A 22,140-nucleotide genomic window follows, 5' to 3' on the forward strand; every position below is an offset into this window, starting at 1 on the left:
TACATAAAAAAAATTAGGGACAGCTAAACTAATCCTATTACTACATTACAAATTATCAAGGGAGAAATTTGTCATAGCTTAGAAAATGTTAAGCTGCTTGTTACAAAATACAAAACATACCAATTTTTGTACATGAGCTATTATTCAGTGCAATTTTGAAAACTGTTTAAAAACAGTCACTGGCTTGCAAGCAAGATTTTCTTACCATATGTGTTGCAATATGGAAGCAGACTGTAGACGTTTCCAAGAGGAATTTCAGATATATATTTTAAAAATGTTTACAGCAAAATTTAGGTGATCATTATTTTTTTGTGGACATGCATTTTCCACACAATAAAATTGTACTAATATAAATTGGGGTTTGAAAATAATTTATTCTGCATAATCAGCATAGCTACATATGCTTTTCATTCTGAAATCACTCATTCGCAGACTTCAAATGATGAAATGGTAATTATTCTCATGACTTATACATGTCCACTACGAAAATATGGTCAAATGTAAGGTTTATTCAGCAAAGCTGCATTGCTGATAGAAGTGGCTTTAATCTTAGCTTTTAATTAATAGTTTTTCAGAAAGGATACTTTATAGTAAAGGTATGATATTATATTGCATACATAGCAGTTTGCAAGTTGTTTATGCACATTTCTATAGATACTTAATGCTATACACAAACACACACACATTTTCGTAAGACATATATGACCTAAGAGGTAAGGAAAAAACTGTGTTCAGAATTCAGCAATACAGAAGTAAATCGAGAATCAGAAGGTCAGGAAAAACTGATGATGTAGTCTCAGAAAACCCTGGCTTTGACAGTAAAGCCAATTTAAGTGGTTCCCACGCCCTATAGCACAGCTCATCAGCCCCTCCTGTGAAAATCTTTTGCATGCCTATTTTTAAACCGCATCATATAAATAGAGTCTCTTCACTAACACCTCTGGATGATATAGGATTATTATTTTGGGGAGACATTTCCTTGCGTAAGGTATTTTGATTTGGAAATAGACACAATCTGGTTCATTCTTACACATTGCTTAAATCATGGCAGTTAATGTCATTTCAAATAAAAATAGGAGTAGGAGTTAAGGCCCCCCCCCCCCCCCCTTTTTTTTTTGCTAGCTGAACAAAATATATTATCTTGTCTGATTTAAAGAAGAAATTGAGGAAAGTGTAGCAAAGTACACATAGAGTGCAGCCTTTGATGGATGGAGTATAGGTAGGTGACATCTCAAGGCTTCACCCTGGTGACAGGTGGAGAAGAGCCTGCCCTGGGACTAACCGGCAGGCTGGACACCGGGGCTGGAAGCAACCGTACTGATGTGACCAAGATAGAGACTTGCCAAAGGAGAAAGGCACGTTTGATGGGAAGACACTGCATCAAGGCTATGTCAGGAGAGCAGAACATCACAGACTCACGGAAGGGTTGAGGTTGGAAGTGACCTTTGGAGGTCATCTCGTCCCACGCCCTGCTCAAGCAGCACCACCAACAGCTGGCTGCCCAGCTCTGCCTGAAAAATCTGACTGCAGTGGCAGAGAAGGCAAGGTACGCTTCAAACTCAGGACTTTAAAACTGGCTAGAAAGAAATAAGGTATGGCTGGAAGAGGGCTGGCACTTAAGCAGATTACTGGCGTGAAAGGAGAAATCTACTCCACGAACTAACTCCCCCTTTAGTAACTCTCCCTCTGTTCATTTGAGGATACTAAAGGGACAATTCAAGGAATAAGCAATAGCTGAAGCCAACCCCTCAAGATAGGATTATATGGTGGAAACCCTTTAACTCTTGTATCAGACCCACTCAGAAACTGCCAGATACACTACCCAAACCAAGCTGCAGTCTGCCACCTCTGCATTGATCACCCACGTGTCAGATCAATCATTCGGTATTGAGTTGTGATAAATACCACCATGTTCAAGCCTCCAAAGAGTAACTCCTGCTTCTTCAAATACATTACGATAGTACTATAGTTGCTATAAACACACCTGCATCAGATATTAGGATAAGAAGTATTTGTAAGCCAGCGGTCTAAAATCCTAAGTTTTAGCTGCACACAGCGAGGTATGGACTTATTTAAAAATAAATGTGAAATTCAGTCTTCCACAAAAGAAGCAGTGTCATGAGAAAACTCGGGCTTTAAGTTTTGTAAACGCTGCGTTTTCAATATTAGAGTGTCAGTCTTCATTCACTCTCTGACAAGGTTGTCAATCAAACAGCAATCTAGTTTTGTAAGACTTTAACCAAAGATCAAAGCAATGATACTGCTGAGTTCACATTACCTTCCCAGAGATAACTACTTGAACGCTTTCGGAGCACTGCATCGATATTAACTTTGCACCATTCCTTCCAAGCAAATAAAACAGTACAAAGTTTGACAGCCCTTCTGGCTTCTGCTCTCAGCCCTGATCTAAACTGAATCCCAGTCCCCATCCCCTCTGCCCCTTTAGAACTGCCATCTGGATACTGAAGTTGAGGATTGCAGGACTTGCATTCAGTTAAACTTTCGTCAATTAAAAAGAAAATGAAATGTGCTTTCTGTCTCCTTTGGGAAACACACTGAATGTCTTTTACTCAATAACAATAGTTGGGCAATAAAAAGATGAGTGAGCAAAATGTGGTGTATCATCGTTTTGCTTTTGACTTCAGCCCAATGGCAAATGAAAGGCATCCAAAATCAATTTCAAGAAGCTAATAAATTCAGTATGTGAAAGCAGTGAAAATATAACTTTTGCAGCCTCATCATCAAGCTGATTTGTAAGCAAAGCTGGGCCCAATTCCTGCACACTATGTCACCCATATTTTCAGTTTCATGCAGGTAATATACTATTTCTACAGAGTTTATATTCTGAGGCTAAACACAGAGATATATATATCTTCTTTCCACAAACATATGTCCTGGTAATATCATCATAAAAATCTGAATGTACTATGCCCAGGAAATCGTGTCGATCACTATCAGTTACTTCCTCCAGTAACAGTGAAAGAAAGGTGAAGCCTAATGCTGCACGCAAGGGCATGCTCGAAGCAGAACAACTGCCTTCCACAGCTCCACATAACTTTCAGAATAGACCTCTTTATGGCAGCACGGGGAGGTGGCTGTTGGGGTTTTTATTTGCTTGTTAACTGACTGAGAAGCTTGCCAGACCATGCCCATCTAAAGGCAAGCTTCCAAAGGGAAATGAATTGACCGTAATTACAACATAATTTAAAGTACTCCTTGAGCAATGCTGAATACCTCCAATGTACAGCTTCTGATCTTACTAGGAAACAAGACAGAGGGCTTCCACTTACTCCAAGCAGTTACTTCACATGTACACAGGTTCTACCATGACATAAGAGTCCTTGATTCAGGGTCAAGTCCATCCAAATGATTCAGTGGCAACTGCTCTTAAGACCTAACTGACCTTTACCAGGGGGCTTTGCACAAGACGTGGTTTTGCAATGCAATTACAAATAAACTACTTGCGAACGGGAGGGATGGCACAGATGTACCTCACGTGGCTTCTAACGCCAGGACTAACTCCTGCAAGAGCAGTGACGACGCACCACCGTCGGTTACGCACCAGACTTGCACATGCAGAATGAAAAATCGCCAACAACTATCGAGCCAAGGCATGTAAACAGTTGTACAGCAGGCCTGGGAACTGCGGGTCTCTATTGGAAAAAAAAAATCAGAATTTCTGAGAGCAGCAGTTTCTATTTCCGACATAACCCATCTATGAGATGCCTTTTGGACTTTTTGTTGATCTGAACCAACTGCAGACAGCTATATTACAGAAGGTCAATTACACTTACCTTACTTAGAAGTCATTAACAGTGTTAAAATTTTCTTGGGGTGTGGTACTTATTTAAAAAGAATTAAAAAATTAAAAAAAAACCCAAACCCCACACCAAACCCGAGCAGGTTTCTGAGCTTGGAGATTTCTATGTCAATATATGGATTTATTTGTTTCCTGTAGAAAAAAAAAAAAGACATAAAGACTAAAAAAATAAGGCAGGCAGGCAAGCAAGCTGGGTGCTGGATAAAGCTTGAATTGGCAGGGTAAAATGTGGATAGAGAGCATAACTGAAGAATGATGGCGTATGTGGACTGGGGACATGCGTGAGTTTTAGAAAACAGCAGGTGGAGAAAACTGTGGAACAGAATTATATTTAAAGGGGATCAGTTAGAACTAGGTGAGAACAGTAAAGGAATCACACTAGGAGTGTAAAATACTGCTTCTGTCACTTTGTTCATACTGTGAACATGTCCAGGTTTTTCCTTCCCAAGGCAGAAGCAATGGGAAATACTGTTCTTTCTTACTCTCTCTCTTCACCAGAGCATCATCCTCCTCAGATGGTGGCAGCTTTTGGTAGCCTAGACTGTTACGGGATCTGGGACAACTATTTCCTCACACTGCAGAAAACACTGTACTTCATTTTTCATGTTAGAAATATCAGATCTTGTTTCCTCTGTCTTCACTCTGGGATTTTACTGACCAGGTGAACATGAGTGACTATAAAACCCAACTCCAATCTGAATTACACTGTAAAACCTTCTTTCTTTTGTATTTGTTATACCTATTTTACCTGTTCACCTCTACTGTTTATAAGCAAGAGGAAAGAATAATTTTTTTAGTCTCAAACACTGTTTCTCCAGCTGAAGACAGTCTGTGCCACGCCTCCTCTCCACACTTTCAGCTTTCTAAAACACCTCCAGCAAAAAAAAAAAGAAAGTCTAAGAGATTATGTTACTGATATTTCTGTAATACCAAATAAGCACAAGAGTATCTTCCAAATCTCCTTTGCGGATAAAGCAGGTTACAAAGTATGTGTGTGTATCTACAAGTCACCTTTAAAATAACAGTTCTTCAGTGCACATGTAATGGAGTCCCCTGGACTTTCTAACACTGCTTTCATGCTTGTGTCTTTTTGCCTTTCGGTGCGATTGACTGCACTGCCTTGCACTATCTAGTGGAAACCCAGGGGTCTGTGATCATACACTGCCTGGTGGTCCGGATTCCACCAGAATGCAAATGTAAGCAAAAGGCATATGAGCACATATGTTTTAATGTGAAACAGAAGTTAAGCTGTGAACGCAACGCATCACCCTGCAACGAGGAGCTATGGTAGAAGCGAGTCCTGTCCACCTCAGCTGACCCATTCGTCGCATCTCTGCGAGCTCGCACGCAAGCACAAGGGGGTACTGGCTGAGCCGGCGCGGTACCGTTCAGTGGGGACTCCTACCCACCGCGCTTGCGACGCCCCATCCTCCTCCGTACCCCAGAGCAGGGCGACATAGAGCCAAGATCTGTTGCCTACTAGATGCGTAGTGAACTACCGGTAACATTGCAAAAGCCCCTCTTCGATGTTAACACAGTTAGATAGCACTACGTTACAAGTATGTGTTCATAGAAGGTATTTAAAATGCTTCCACTTCTGAGCACCCTTGATGCTATGGGGTGCTCCTCCTCTTCAGACCTCGTCAGACTTCGCTAAGCATACAGTGATTTTACATATTTTTAAGCATGAATTACCTACAAAGACATCCCTTCTTGCCCATAGGATACAAAATTAATTTTTCAAAATGAAAGTTTAAGAAGCTTAACTTTTCTGCGTTTCCTTTTATCTTTGATAATTTCACACAAAAATACTTTCTCCTAAATTCTGACATTTTCTTCAAGTATTTGTAAAGACGGCACTTTTATAAAAACATTTAAAAACCAGAATATACTTAAATATAAAATGCCTAGCTGTATCCATAACTAAGTCTTCATTTATTTAAAAAGTTTTGATATTATCTCTATTATTTATTCTTCAAAGGAGAATAGTAATTAGAAAAGTTCTGCAAATTTGCACTAATGAAGCAGAAAAATCTACTATGAAGTAATCAATTTTATTAATTACCATGTAATCAAATAAATACAAAATGTTAAAAATGTAAGTATGCCTAGCCCCTTCTTTTTATGATTTTTATAGCAGTTTATGTAAAATTACTTGCAGGTTATTCCTAAGTCTTTATAACAACTTGAGCTGGGAACTGTAACTTTGCCACAAATTTGAACTTTTATCAATGAAGTCATATTCCACAAACAGCGAAAAAGAGAAGCCATTTAAATATGCAGCAAAATTACATACTGAAAAAAAATCAAATAGAGAACAGGGAGAATAAAAAGTAGATACAATGAGAGAATGGTACAGAAAGAAAAAAAAAATATGAAGAGAATTTACACCATCCATTCTTGCCACCACTTACACCAAGGTAAGATTCAAGATAATCATTCAGTCCTGATGCACAGGCTTAGAAGCAATATTCTTTCAAAACATGGATACGTTCATTGCATAGGAGAAACAAACTACAGTGCCAATCCTGAAAAGCAGCAGGAAGGGTCAGCACTACACTATTTTTTCACAGCCGCCTCCATGCTGCCGCAGACGAATGCTGGTCTAGCCCAAGCAGCACTCACGGGTGCCTTACGCAGCTAACGACTGTCAAACAGTCTCTCTTTTGGTCCAGGCCTGCCCAAGTGGTGATGGCAGACACACCTCTTATCCTCCCACATGTCTTCAGTGTCACAGCGGCCAAGATGAAAATGGTTGAGGGCTCTAGGCGATTTTGTGCCACTGGGGACACCCCTGCCTCTTCACACTGCCTTCTGTCCCACGGAGTGCAACACACTCACGGAGTCTAGCCATCAATATTTACACTGGAGAGCAAAACATGCTTCATAGACTAAAACTAATTAGTGGTCGGTCCAACAAAACTGAGATGCGTTCAGTGGAGTTCAAAACCTTTGACCGCAGCCAGAACGATGCAGATCTTACTGCGGGCCACTGCTACTGCATCTTAACAGAAACACGAAGAGTGCTGGGATTTGAGTGTGACCCACAGGACACAGAGATTAGGGGGGTGTCTTAACCAAAAATTGGTGAGGTCTTATTCTAACTGCAAACCCACATCGACACCTTTTCTCTTTGTTGATCTTCATCAATTGGCACTTGAAAGGAAACCCCAGGTCCTTTTTTGTTTACATCTTTTTTCCCTTCCCCACATCCAACATCTTTTCTTGCTGTCCTCAAGAAATCTCTCTAAATCCAGGGGAAAAAACGATGCCATTAAAAATTGCCTTACTACAGTATGTGTTAGCACCATTATATGAAATAATTGCTCCTTGGGAGATTCTAGACAGTCAATTAACCCCCAATTCACGACTCAAGTGGCAGAGCAGACACTCAATGAATAAAGGGTAAGGGTTCAATTCTCAATTAGGATGAAATTTTTTTCCTTAATAGTTTAATCTTGTGGTCAATTAAATCCCCCTAGCGTTGTATTAATTATTATATGAATTCTAGGTAACTTCTAATTTAAAGGTTAGTTATGGTGTACCGCAACTGGACCAGAGTCCTGGACTTAAATTTTTCAAAGCTGCTGAAAGCCTATTCTACCTTAAGGGGAAAAATACTCTCTTTTGAATAAAAGACAAGGAAATGTCTTTACATTGTGCTTTCCTAATCTAGGATACTTGAAATGTCTCCTGTATTTTTATGCAAAAGCTAAGATTGCAATTATGTCATAGATCATTAGAACTAAGTTTACTGCTGCACCTCATATCCATATCACTGGTTATATTAAAAAGGATTTCTAAGCAGACTTTTAAGGATTAATCTCATCTCCAGTTGCGGAGCTTTTTTCCTATATTGTTGGGCATAGTAGCTTGGAATAGTAGCTTACTTTTCCATCTGTTAGACATATAGAGACTATCAGTTTGTGAAGTGCTTTCTCGGTACTCTTTTTGGTAGAATAAAGTCCTGGATTTCCTTGGGGAAGCAAAGGACATATGCTGATGCTCTATGGTTTCTGAGTTGCTGCAGAGATGAATTCTTCTTGGCCAGCTTTCTGTTGAGTAGGTGCTGGAATCATATAAAACAGCAACTTGTGAAAAAAAAAAAAAAAAAAAAAAAAAAAAAAAAAAAAGTAAAATGGTGAGTTCCCCGGCCAAATCAGTGATCTTTTTTCAACTAATTATTTTTCTTGCTCAAAATGAAGACAGTTTGTCTTTGAAAAGACTGTCTATCATTAAAAAAGAAAAGTATTGGAAGTTTTTGAAACAACTATAACAGATGTCATAGCAGTTGAAAGTACAATTAGAAAGCACAACGCCGCAGAAATAAAACTTCAAACAAAAGCAGAAAGAGTTCTTTGTGCACATCAATAATTTAGAATGATTTAAGAACTGTTTTATAGATGCAAGTGGAGCTCTTTCTGTCTATATATAAATTGAATGTGGTCTTTATAGGCAAACAAAAAGGGGATATAATCCTTTTAAATTATTTTTAGGATAATTGTTTCCACAACAAACATCATTATTTATCAGTTTTGAAAAGAAGCCAACTGCTAACATTTGAAATGCACAAATCTTGGCACACACCAGAGAAAATGGTTATCTCCACCCCTTTTCAAAACCAGTTTTGCATTTATTTTACACGTTTCTCAAGTTCTTATCTCAAAGCCCATGCAGTGTTACCTATTTCTATCAGAAATCATTATATTTTATTTCTAATCACGTTCCCATAGCCAATTTGGTAACTCAGGAAAGGAAACATTTATTGCTACCAGATGCTGTTACCTTCCTGCTCACTCACGTATTACTATAAATTGATTCAACAGCCTGGAAAACAAGGTTTAATATGTATTATTTTGCCTTCTGGATTTCTTCTGTGATAACCTTTCTTTTTAGATAAAAAGTCTCATTTTAGTGATGCAAACATTCTAAATCTATGCTACAGCTACTTATCAGCCAGGATGTTCCCACATGACACAGCACAATGCCACAGAAGACACGAGATAGTCTGTACGCTACGAGCGGTTTAGCCACACTAGCAATCAGGCTCCCACAGAGGCATTCCCCATTCCTGATGTCTTAATTCCTCCAGGCAAACACCGTAGCACCGCACAACTGGGCTGCACCGCTGCGGTTCCTTTGCTAGCAGTAGTTTCTTTAGGGTATGTGCTGCACTGCGGGCACAACCAGCAAACCTGCTTCTCTGAAGGCCGAGATGTGAACTGGCCAGATCACCTCTTACGCTACCGACTGCGGAATTGTGAAGGTACGAGTCAAATCTTTGATCAGAGATGCTTCAATTTTATTCTTCCTTTACTAGATTTTTAAGGGAGAGCTGGAATAACCCATGGAAGAGGCTAAAGAGGCTGCTCTGAATGTGACGATCTCTATGTTTCTATATTTCTCTATATTTCTCTCTTTATTTCCATTTGTAAAATCAAAGTAAATTATCTACTCTGTATTTGAAACTAACTGCCACAATAATAAATACAGGCCAATCTCTAATTGACAGCATCTAAAATGTCTCCAAAGGTTACAGATGCCTGAAGAACATGATATTTTCTGAGCAATACATATTTTCTGAGCTCTGTGAATAGACACGTGTACACGCACATTCCATTTTCTGCTCCAGCTCAGCCATTCAGCAGAGATGCTCCATCCTCCAACATATTCTACATCAAAAAAAGCATCTTCTGCAACACCAGAAGAGGCACTCCACTGAACTGTCATTAAAAATTTTACAGTTATGTATCCCCTCACCGACAACACTCACACGAATAAGCCATGGGTATGTCAGCAAATTCACGCAAGCCAAGTCTAGCTATCAAAATACTGCACAGCAGTCCAGGTGACGGATAAAATAGACAGATTCAAAACTACACAATGTTTTATAGATTACAACACCTCAAAATACACCTGGAAGCAGAATTTCATTTATTAAACTACTTGTTATAGCCTGTCATATTCTGTCAACTAGAAGGAAAATCGGCTTTGGAAACTACTGTCACGCTGACTATAAAGTAAAAGAAGAAAATAAGTCAGTTGTTCTTTCCAAAGCAACATGCAAAGTCCAAGCATGACCAAAGAAGCGTGCCTGGGGAATTCTGTATTGGAATAATCACTGTCTTTCTAGTTTTGTACTCATTTACCTTGAATTTCTAATGGCTAAAAAGATTACAGAATAAGTGAACCTGTGTATGTGCAATACAACCTCTTGGGAAAACTATGTATTTTTAACAGTTGTCATGAACATGATTAAGCATTACAAATACATCACAAACGAACATTTCCAAATTACTTAGGAGTCCAACTTCTACTTTCAATTACTTAGGGGCTGATTGTCAAAGGTATTCAGGTGAACCACAATTATGGAAATAGGAGTGATGCCTCAAAAACTCTCAGAAGTCTGATCCTTCAAGCTAAAGCTACAAAGGCACTTGGTGTCCTAATGCTGGGCACAGATGTGTTGACAAGGTAACTAAAAAAGCCAACAGCCAATCTCACAGCTGCCTTTAGCCCTCTAAAATTATGCCCAAGGTCCCCCTGGCCACATGTATTTTTGGCTGTGAAGCTTACCTTGGGTCCTGTTTGAAGGATCTGAGATAGACCACGAGCCCAGGGATGCCAGTACTCCCTGGCTGATGGTCTCATAAGCCCCAAATGCTGTGGCCACTTGACAGGTAAGAGTCCTGCTTTCAAACGATCAGACAATTGGTTTGGGATTATTTAGTAAAGCAGTTTGGGAAGGGGAGGAAAGACACAAAGCAGCTCAACAGTATAGCTGATAATGCAGCAGGCCAAGGGACCTAGTTAAGGAGCCTGCTCTTAGGAATATTTAATCACTCAGACAAAGTGGAACAGCTTTAACTGGAGATAGTGTGCTAGATGCAATGCGGAGACAGAGCAGCCCGAAAGAGGCTTCGCTTGGGAGGGGAGATTCAATCTCCTGCTACAAATTGAGGAGTTTGGAGAAGGAAGTTTACTTCCCACAGAGTACCCCAACAACTGGGGTATCCCAAATACAGCAAGGCACAGGTGTCTCTCCTTCCATCTTTTTATCAATCCTAAGTACCTACTACAAGAAGAATATTCGCAGCTGGAAATCTTCAGCAAATGTAAGCACTCGCCTGCCATGTGGGAGCAGGCACCAGCCTCTCTTGTGGGCACTTCCCAGCACTGGTCAGCTTGCTGGGATAGGTACTTACAAAACATTACCATCACTGTAAGAATGATTATGTCCTCCTTGTTATTTCACAACTTACTGGGTTGTATAATGACTGTATAATGATAATCTCACAATCAGGCATTTAAGGTTTGTTTACCCTTTGGGCAAATAAATTGCTCCTATGATTGAGGTAAATGGGGAGGAAAAGCAGGGAGACATCTTAGAAGCATGACAACTCCTTGATTATTCTGCACATTTTTTTCCCCACTAAATTCATTTATGGAGAATATATAGAATAACAACATGAATATGATAAAAAACTTGAAAACAGACTAGAACAACAACAACAACAAAAAGGTTTCCAGACATATTTCTGTGTATGTGTGGTTTTCCATGCGAGGACAGTAAGGTTTTGCGTAACACACATAATAAGCATTTCATTCACTTGCTGATTCTTACGGTCTCACCCATGTATCTACTGCTACTGTATTAATAAGAAACATTAAAGAACATCACAACATTAATACTGAACTTGGTCAAAACTACAGGGAGTTTCATGGGAGGAATTCAAAATGGGCCATTTTTCTTCAAAATAAAGTGCTTGTTTTAAAATAGTTGAAATTATTTTGATTGCTCACTATTGTGGCCTCCCACTCTTTCAGGTGCAATGCTTAATTTCCAAAGTACAGCTGATAATATGAAAAAGCTACTAATAGAACTGTCCATCCCCAGAAAAAAATATGGCTATAATAAACAAATACCTAACACAGTAAGAAGTGCTGTAGTGGTGCCCTCTGCCCCAACAATCAAACGTGAAATCTGATTTCCTTGAAATTACAGCCTGAGCTGGCTGTGGTCTGGACCTCCTTGTGTTCTGCAGCCCCAGTGGCTTCTAAGTTCAGTATATGGGTCGTACCAGCTCTGCTAACAAGGTATCATGTAACGTTACTGATGTAATTCAATGCAATGTCTGAAATATAATGAAGAACATATTTATTCTGGTTTCATGACTACCTATCTATTTCAAGAGGATTATCTTTTCCTACTTCCAGTCCAAAATTAGTTCACTACTTGATATGTCCACTAAGGATTTGTTACTTTTTATTATCAGGAATATTTGTTCTAATGCAGCATGTACACACACACTTTGGAGATGCACACAAATGTATGGTTTTGTCCTCAGCCTCTCCATCGCCAGAAACCTTTCATGACTTTTACACAGAAGGCAGACACACCACAGAGCTATCTTAAGATATTCAAAAGATCAAATTAGAAAAAAGTCCTGAATATGTAAAAATGTCACACAAAATACCATCCGCCTGTGCTAGGTATGCTCCAAGGCTTCCCCATATAACTCACGCTTTCCTAAGGCCACTGGCCCAGGGGCACAGATGGGCAGAGCATCCCCCTGCAAGCACCTGCGCTCTCTTGAGTTGTCCTCTTCTTCAGAGATCAGGTTATAAAAAGCAAAGTCAACTGATGCTGTAAAGGCTGGATTTGCTCTTTGACAGCAGGAGCACACATTGCTGTCACAACCAAGAGCATTTCTGGTCCTCTCTGTTGTTGACCAAAACAAAGGTTCTGGAGCCAGGGCCGTGGATGTGACTGTGTCACTCAGTATTTCAGTGATACTTAACATCCATCTACGGGCAACATGACAAACTCTGAAGTGTAGCTCACTGTTAGTAATCCCTAGAAAAGAAACCTGTATTTTATGAAGTGCAGCTTCTACGAATTTCCTGAAGGTCTTCCTCAGACACAAATATTGCGAAACTTTCAAAATCACCAATTAATAATTTTTGTTATTAATTTAAATTCTTATCCATTGACTTTGGTTTAAATCAAATGCATGAAATATGCCAAAACTGTCTTTTCATGTAACACACACCTGTTCTGAAAGCAGAAACTGCTGGCATCGAAGTAACTTCCTAGTGGAGAAGTGTTTGATGGTAGTCTTTGTTGTCCTTGCTAGAAACGACATGTCTTTTTTTCAGTAACATCTACTGTCTGTACAAACAAAAATTTAAAGCGGTGGCAGTCTAAGACTTACTGGATGAGTTCAAACAGAGAAAAACCTATTCCTTCCCTACACGTATGCATGGTTACACACTTGGGCACAAACGCGGTTTCTCAGGAGCAGGTTTGGTGCTTACGGCTGGCTCGGAGCACAGGCAGGGGTAAGCTGAAGCCCTGTCAGTGCATTCCCAGCAACCTCAAGGATTTCTGTAACATGAGAAAACCATTCAGCAACCTTTCAAGATGCATATTTTTCAGATCTTACTGCTCGTAATGAGGACTGAAGGCAAACTTATTAAATAACTCATAGACATTAAGAATGTCATCAACTGCAGTTTTCAGGTTAATGACTTTGCATCAGAGGTATTACGAATCAGAGAATTCAAAGGGTCAGTTTTAATACAAGTGCTAACTCTAAGGAAAAGATTCCCGGACCTAATCCAAAAGCTTTCTTAGGTCACTGGGTGCCAATCAGCAATTTTTCTCCCCTTTTTATGCCTTTCAAATCTGATATAGCTCAATAAGATGGACCTACCTAAGACTCGATTCACAGTATTGGAGGAAAAGTGGAAATGGTAAACTCTAAAGAGACAACCTGACTTTAGAGAGTAGCTACCTTATTTCTGTCTTATCTTGTTCTTATTTGCCCATTTTATTCCACGAACTTACATGAATACCTTACTAAAAAATTTTGTCCAAAGCCTTTTTAGTAAAGAAAATTTCACTATTTCAGCATGTTTATATAGACTCGTAATTTGTAGTATTTAGACAGCAATACATTAAAGTCACTGAAATCTAATAAATAAAACATATTAATAAATTATATATCAAAGTAACAAACTGTCTTGGTTCATCTGCCAAGGTAATTATGAAGCAGGTATTTTACACTTCAGAAAAAACGCATTCTTAAAATTTATTCTGCAAACAAAGATCTAATATAAACTTAACGTAAAAGATGTGACCTTGGAATACTTCATTAATATCTCTTGCATAACTGCCCTTGTATTTATAATCGTTTGAGCAATGGTTAAACACACAATCATAACGATTATGAGTCTAGATACATCAAAAAGTTAAAGATTTACCATGACTTTCTATTTACATATATTGTGAATCTAAGTGTTAGTAAGAGTTTGCCTTAGTTGCATGGGTTTGGGGTGGGGTTGTTTTTGGATTGATTGACTGATGAAAGATCACATATACTCTTAGGCCACCCTTTTAACAGTTGTCAGCTCACTTGCAGGTTAAATTTAACAACAACAAAAAAAACTTGTGGAAAAAGCCTTTACCCAGAATAGAGCACTGTGCTTGTCAACTTTCAGTATTCTCAGAGGACAGAAAATGTAAAAATATCTCTAAATTTTCCAGTGAACATTTGTACTGCGCATGTCACTTAAGGTTTTTGGAAAAAGACACCCTTGCAACCTTTAAACCCATGTATTACTGCATCCACTGCTTATGATATAACCCCTGGGTCTCTAATATATACACACTTAGATACCAAAAGGAGCATGACTTGACTTATAATTTGGGGAGTTTTTCATGTATCTCAAGAGGAGATTCATAAGCACATTCGTGAAGAAAATTGCTTTTTTTCTCATTACATCTTTAACATGCAAGTATTGATACGTCAAAGAAACAGCATGGTGAATATTTGAAGTGTTGGCACCTATCGTACACTTTGTATACACGCTGCATGGTACGGCTTCGTACTCTTAGTTCTCTTTCTCATTCCTTGCACTCTCCATCTGGATGCTTTCAGATTAATTGTTGGAAAAGTCCTCTCTCTGGAGGACCGCCCCCCACCACCAGGGCCTGTTGCTGTTTCAGGTGTTATGCACCTGCTCGTTCTCCTCCCCTCACATCCTGAGTAACCCAGTCCTTTGGCAATGATTAATTTAAACAGCATAAAACCTCTTTTCTGCTAATGAAATACAATAAATAAATATAGTTATTCTTTCATTACCGTAGTCTCTGGCCATCTGAAAATATTTCACTCAGCTGACAGAAATGATGCAAAATTCCCATTTCCTTGAAGTAATAAAGGGAAAGGTGTTCTTTAATAAAATGAAAAGGAATAGCTGCCAGATGCACAGTTTTGGAGACTACCGTCTACTGGAAACATGAGACATAGCCCTGTCGTGGTTTAAGCCCAGCCGGCAACTCAGCCCCATGCAGCCGCTCACTCACCTCCCTCACAGCGGGATGGGGGAGAGAATCAGAAGGGTACAAGCGAGAAAAACTTGTGGGCTGAGATAAAGACAGTTTAATAGGTAAAGCAAAAGCTGCGTGCACAAGCAAAGCAAACCAAGGAATTCGTTCCCCGCTTCCCATGGGCAGGCGGGTGTTCAGCCGTCCCCAGGAAAGCGGGGCTCCGTCACATGTAACGGCTACTTGGAAGACAAACGCCATCGCTCCAAAACCAACCCCCTTCCTTCTTCTTCCCCCAGCTTTACATACCGAGCATGACGTCATATGGAATGGGGATATCCCTTGTGTCAGCTGGGGTCAGCTGTGTCCCCTCCCAACTCCTTGTGCCCCCCCAGGCTCCCCGCTATCCCTTTCTCAATAAATACGGCCTTTATTTCTACTCAGACTGCTTGACCAACGGTTAAGTCTGAAGACGCTGGTCATTTATGAAGTTTTCCTATGGAGTTTTACTCTGGTTCGCTTGGGGCGGAGTGCCGCTCCAGCGCCCCGAACACCCATGTGAACGCCCGGTCAAAGCCCGCCGTGGTCCCCCCGAGCCCAGCCGTCCTCGCTGCACGCCGCTGAGCTCAGGCCAGAGGGACGCGGCCGGCGTGGGCCTGGCTCTCACCAGGGCTCAGGAGGAGGAACCACAGCGCTCATGCAGCCCGTGAGCATGCACCATTCCCGTCTGGAATAATAAGCAGCACTATTAGCCGGGGAGCAAACTTCCAAAATATCAGGCTTTGGCCAAACTCTGTTCCCAGTGAAGACATCAGGAACATTCCCATTGATTTCACTGTGGCAAGACTTGGGCCAGTGCCTTTCAGAGGAGGAGTCTGAAATATTTCTTGTCATGCAGTCAAACAGAATAATTGTACCAGTATTTAAATCCAACTGGAAGGCACGGCCAAATTCTTTTCTGCCTCGTTTAACCTTCCTAATGCCAGAATTCATATGGAGGTTTCTGTAAAGCCTATACAGGGCTGTGTCAAACACAATCCTTTCCCATACAATAGAGATTTTTTCCAGGATATATAACTGAAGCAGATGAATTGAAAATTTAATTTCTGTGAGCAGTTGTTCAGGTAAAACGTAACTGCTTAAAACCAGACATAGCAAGTAAGCACAATCAGGAAGAATATATTTTAAGTTTCTGTAAACATTTGGGGCTATGTTCTGTTGGGGATTTTCTAACTCTGTTTCCTTTCACTAGCAATTTCAAAATAAAGTACAGATTACTCTTCATACGGTTTTCACTCACATCCTGACATGGATGCACAGGCAAAACGCTTGTGCGCCATAATAAAGACATTTGACAAAAATATACTAATGTATTTTGTATAAAATAAAAAACCCCAACCCCATACCTATAAAGATGTTTGACTGTGTTGTCCTCTAATGTTAAGCCTGACCATACTTCCTAAAAAGATGATAAAGGATGCGGAGTAATTCAGATTTAATGGCATTTCTCCTTCAAAAGGCTTAAAGGTATGGTCTGTAACTGGGCTCTAACGCCTCTGCACTGAGCGCGCCACTAATTCTGCAAATTCTGCCCCACCAACATATGCAAACAGCTCAACATAACTGGAACAACCTCATATTAACTGTCTTTTAAAGAAAAACTGTTAAGCTCTATTCTCTTCAGCCCTAATTACCTTGAAATTACTTTGATGAGAACAAAGTGGCACATTTTTGTCTGGTACTGAGATCACTTAAAATGGGACATGGAAAACAAAAACTGTATCCTGAGGGATATCACCGTATTTGCCTATAATTATAACAATAACTTTTATTGTTTTTTATGCTAAGATTTCACATAAGTCGTACTACTGCTAAATTTTACTTATGTAATTTTCATTTGTTGCTATCTTAATTGTTACAGAGTGCTCAGATTTGTAAAGTTATATCAAGGTGTATAACACAAAACTGTGTTCAATATATGCCTTCAATAATTTCTTTGTTGTTTGAAAACTTCCAACTTACAGCAAAGCTGGCATTTTACGGCCTGCAGAGCTATAAATCATTTTTAAAATCATGATGATATTACTCAAAACAGATGTGAAAACATATGTTTGCCACGGTTGTATAAACCGCTTACTTGTCATACTTAATAAATGTTGATACTTTTATTTTAACTACATTCTTTCTTAATAACTTTGAAAATCTTTTCCGTGGTAAATATATTTTGCCTGAGTAAAAGTAATGGCAGGTTTTGAAAAACAAAGCTCGTTCTGTATACAAATCACACATGTATTTTTTGCTGAGCAACCCAGCACAGATCACGCTCTTCAGTGACTGTCCACATCTGACTATGAAAAACATTCAACATATTTGAAGTGCACCAGAGCCCAAAATAATTATACACAAGACAATAATAATACTATCAGGAACAAAGAATCCGTACAGGAGTGAGACAAATCATTGTGGAGCAACAAGACTTGTATGGCGTGACAGGAAGGCCCACCACACGCAGGCTGGGGATTTTTAGAAGCAGAGTATCAACTCTGTCCTAGTGGTGCAGTCCATCAATTATTGGGTGCTTGTATCCTATTGAACAGAGATTCCTACAGGAACTGTAAGATAGGTCTGCCACATTGCCAAATGCAAATCAGCTTGGAATTGTTGGATATACAATGTTGGTGCCTTCAAAATTTCAGCATTTGTCACACTATAATGTCATCAAAAGGTTTTGGTTCTGGACCTGTGGGACTACTTGAAAATTACATCTACCTGAAAAAAGAAGTAATTTCTCATTCTCACGTTTTCAGAGAAAAACTTGACCTGTGCAGACCAAGTAGAAAACCAGAAACAGTATTCTACCTTTAAAATGATAATTTAAAATGTCTCATGATTTTCAAGCACTTTTTTCTGATGCAGGTGAATCTCCGAACACTAAGTTCAACCTAAAAAAATCCCCTAAGTGCATGCGGAAGTTAACACATGTACGAAGACGTATTTCCCAGTACATAATCAATTAAAGAAGATAATACCATGCAAAAATGTAGACCAGGAAATGAATAAACTTATACAACTTTATTCTTAAGGTGAACTATGGTACACAAAATGTTAGCCTCAGATCTTTGTGATTTTGTACATGTTACAAGGAACGTTCAATGATCACGGGAGCCTGGGAACTGGGTTCACAGGTGGTGGGGTTTAAATTATTTTCACGCTTTTGGAGATTTCATTATTGTCTTTTCTGATTCTTAAACTGTACCTTCCTTCATCCATCCTGAGTGACAGGACTGCTACTACCAATAACTACATGATTTGCATCTTCGAACCCCATAGGATATGGAATTGTTTTGCTGAAAAATGACTAAACATGTGGCAAGACACCATGCACAGTTCAAAAAAATTAAAACCAACTGCACTTTCACATTTAAATACCTGCCTATGTAATTACTACAGAAACGTAATTTTTTAATCTTAGGAATGAAGGTGTGGTTAATAACTCCTCAGCCTCTGGTGTTGGTCCGTAAATACCAACGGGAGTCAAGAGGGAAGGATTTAAGCATGATGATCCAGACAGAAAATTATCTCAGAATGGCACAAAAGGGCTCTTTTGGGGTTCATGAGGAAAGTGCTTAAATGCCTAGAGAAACCAGTGAATAGAAAACAGCTTCTTCTGCTTTCAAGAAGAGAGAGAGTAGAGTATGAAGATCCAAAATGTAAGGAGAAAGTTTCAGGCTCTTCCTACCCATGACTGGATCAGTCACAGGTGTCTAACGAATTGAGCTGATCATACAAAATCATGAATCTGCTCAAATAATTTTATGTAAGTCTGGAACCACAGGGCACATGGAGCCTCCAAATTCTCTTTTGAGTAGCTCATAAAATTGACTATACCTGTCTTTTTAGTTCTCTCAGAAAATACGTTAAAATCACCTCAATCAAAATATAAATCGGTTTGTGTTTTCATTTATGAGAAAACGTTCGTATTTACAGCAGACTTCTAAGCACATTTAGCTTATGTTGTCCCCTCTTTTGGTCGCTTCCTTCTCTTTCTTTTCCTTCACATCTTTTTCACTCTGAAACCTTAATACCTCCCTCAGTAGATGCTTTGCAGTATTTTTCCAGTATTCACTTACCTTCAGCTTTCTTTCATTTCTTTAACTATATCCCATCTTCTTTTATCACAAGCACTCATTTTGTACGGCGCTTTCTGTATGTGCTGCCAGAACAAACCTCTCACCTATTACTATGATTTCTTTTTTTTGTTATATTTGCAAGGAAACAAAACGGTGGCTTCGTTCTCAACATGCAGCCACAGATGCCACTAGAACACCTCCCCGAGGCTTACCTGCATACACCAACGTATTCACCTGCTGCAGTACCCAGCAATCACTGCAGTGAGAACGAGCAGAAGAGGCACTTCCCTGCCTACAGGAGAATCGCTACCGGCCAAACGTCACTTCTCCCTTGCTGCCTCTTTACTTGTGAGGCAATGTAATTTTATTAGACACAAAAAATGGCTTATTTCCCTCACCTACGTACCAGCATTAGAGTAGTCTGCACACACATCCCCTGGAGGCAAAGAAACAATACCATGTGACTAATCAAATATTTGCTAGGAACTTCATAAATAATTGAGCCAAAAGACCAGCAAAGTATTAGCACCATACTATATAAACAGAGAGAAGCAACGATCTGATTGTTTACACTTCCTAAGAAGAACGCCATGTAAATTCACTGGATACATTATTCATTGCAATTAGGAACTTAGCTCTCTTAAATTTATAATATAATGCCATTGCATATGCAGAATACCAGAAAAAGGAATAAAACACATAATAAGTGTAATTAAACGCCTGAGATGGAAAACAGTCCATAATTTTACCTTTCTCCTTTTGTATTTTTTTTAGGCTGGTCCCAGTTTCTTGATCAATGAGCTCTCCTTCCCTGCTGTTGGTCAGCATAGCTAAAAAAAAATCAGAGTGCACAGCTATGTAACGCTCTCAGTAAAAAAAAGTCAGAAAAGTGGAAAATATTAAATTATATTTCCTCTTTGTCAATATTTTGGTATTTTAACATTTATTTATACTATATAAGTTCTAAAGCAATTGACCATTTTTGTTGCCCATAATCAACCATTTCACTGTCCCAGTTCAGCACTTAGAGCCACGTAAAATATGCAGCAAAAGCAAATTTGCTTAAGTTGATTAAACAAAGATACCAAGTTAGAACCCAAATTACTACCGAGATGAATGTGATTTCTTATGAAATGTTCAAATTAAGTAATTAGAAAAGTACTTCAGAGAAATCATTCTGGGGAAAAATACATTTAAGGATTTAAGTATTAGTAATTATCTATAAAGCAGCAAGCTTAATAAAAATACAGATTGACAGATAGTAACCCAAATAGATAGATGACAGCGAAAAAACAATGCACTGTAGTGTTGAAAGAAATTCTTTACTTAACATCTGCATGATCAGTGAGAGATGTTAAGTTTATGATTTCAGGATGCCTATTTTCTTTGTTCTTATTTGATAAAACATCTCCTTCTCTGCAATTAACCAATTACAGAATACAAAGTTACTCCAGTGAGGACACTTGTCAAAAACTTCATTGCTGCATTACAAGGAGAGCTTTTTTTTTTTTTTTTTTAAATTGCAAAAGTAAAAACTATATATATTCATGTAGATGCAAAGTATATATACATATCTTTACAACAGAAAGCATTAGACTTCAACACACAGAAATGTTTGTTTTAACATAAATAAAATCTGGTTTTCTTTAAAAAAAACTTTCAGCGCCATTTCTAGAGCCCAGAGGCTTGCAGTGTGTGCTACTACTATTACTAAAACAAGTTACAGTAGCTTTCAAAAGCTACAGTGAGGACAAAAGTCCCTTTTTCACTGTTGCTATAGGAATTTGCATTTTTTGTCCTGTGTATTCCTAGCCCTATTTTACGTATTAAAAAGCTGAGGGGAATCTACTTTCTAGTCTCTGCCCTGTGTATGCACGTTTAGGCAAAGTAGTTCAGGTTCTATTGACTAGTTTGTGTAGAGCCAACTGTGCTATGTAGTGCCATGGTGCTGCTGCATGGACCAGTCAAAACGGCAAAATCCCAGCAAGCAGCTGAGTAGTTGTTTGATGGGAGTGAAGTCTACACTGACTTACATGGACTGCACTGTTTTTGTAGTTTAAATCTAGCTCAGCCTGCATGGGCTCCAGACACTGTGAAGACAACAGTGTTGACATACACTGACGTGAAGAGATGTTAATTGACTTGCCCTAGATCCCTCTTGGAAGCACCAAGAATAGGACCTAAACTTCCTCTAGACTGAATTAGCATTTTAAACACAAGATCGATAATGCACAGGCTGAGAAAACTGTGGTGGAGAGACCAAAAAAAAAATCAGAAAGTCCTCAGCCTCATGGTGATGAGGGAATGTGTGGGCATGAGGAGGTTTTTGGAACAGAAAAGCCATCACAGAATCTGTGACTTTTCTGACACACATGTGAAGAAAAAGATATCTTGCTATTTTTCAATTCCAGGTGCCTTCAAAGGCACTTTCTTACTCCAGCATGCAGGAGAAGTTGGTCATACTGGAGAAGGGGTGATAGCTCCTGTGCATGCGTGGATACTGGCACAGAATGAATCTTGAGGGGCTGGGCTCTGCATAGTGATGAACCTAATAAAACAAACTATAGTGATTAATTTTCTGTGGTTTTTTTTTTTTTTTAAGCAAGTGAGTGCTTTCCTGAGTTTCCCTGCAAAGAAATATTTGCCTCAAACTTCTAAAATTCTTGAGGTCCGTAACTGCGAAGGGGTGTGAGGCTGCAGAGCACTAACCAATTCTGTCCGGTGTGTTGTCCAACTGGGATGGCGAGCTGGACACGCTGCTGCTCTGATGGGAGGAAGCGTGGCTCCCAGGCCGCTGACTGTCTTCTAGAGACGGAGCTGGAGAAGGGCTGTCTTGAATCCTTTCCTTGAAACAGAAA

General features: G+C 39.3%; 1 protein-coding gene across 4 annotated transcripts in view; it reads right to left on the reverse strand.

Moving 5' to 3' along the window:
• DACH2 (dachshund family transcription factor 2) overlaps nt 1–22,140 on the reverse strand; it is a 313,869-nt gene that overhangs the window by 35,726 nt on the left and 256,003 nt on the right. For all 4 annotated transcript variants that reach the window (XM_049828092.1, XM_049828091.1, XM_049828089.1 and 1 more), the window contains 2 exons: nt 21,992–22,127; nt 20,032–20,112 (listed from right to left, as the gene is read on the reverse strand). In XM_049828092.1, the coding sequence (XP_049684049.1) occupies nt 20,032–20,112; nt 21,992–22,127 (217 nt within the window). The remainder of the gene's footprint in view (nt 1–20,031; nt 20,113–21,991; nt 22,128–22,140) is intronic.

This window comes from Accipiter gentilis, chromosome 24 (assembly GCF_929443795.1).
Source record: "Accipiter gentilis chromosome 24, bAccGen1.1, whole genome shotgun sequence".
Classification (NCBI taxonomy): domain Eukaryota; kingdom Metazoa; phylum Chordata; class Aves; order Accipitriformes; family Accipitridae; genus Astur; species Astur gentilis.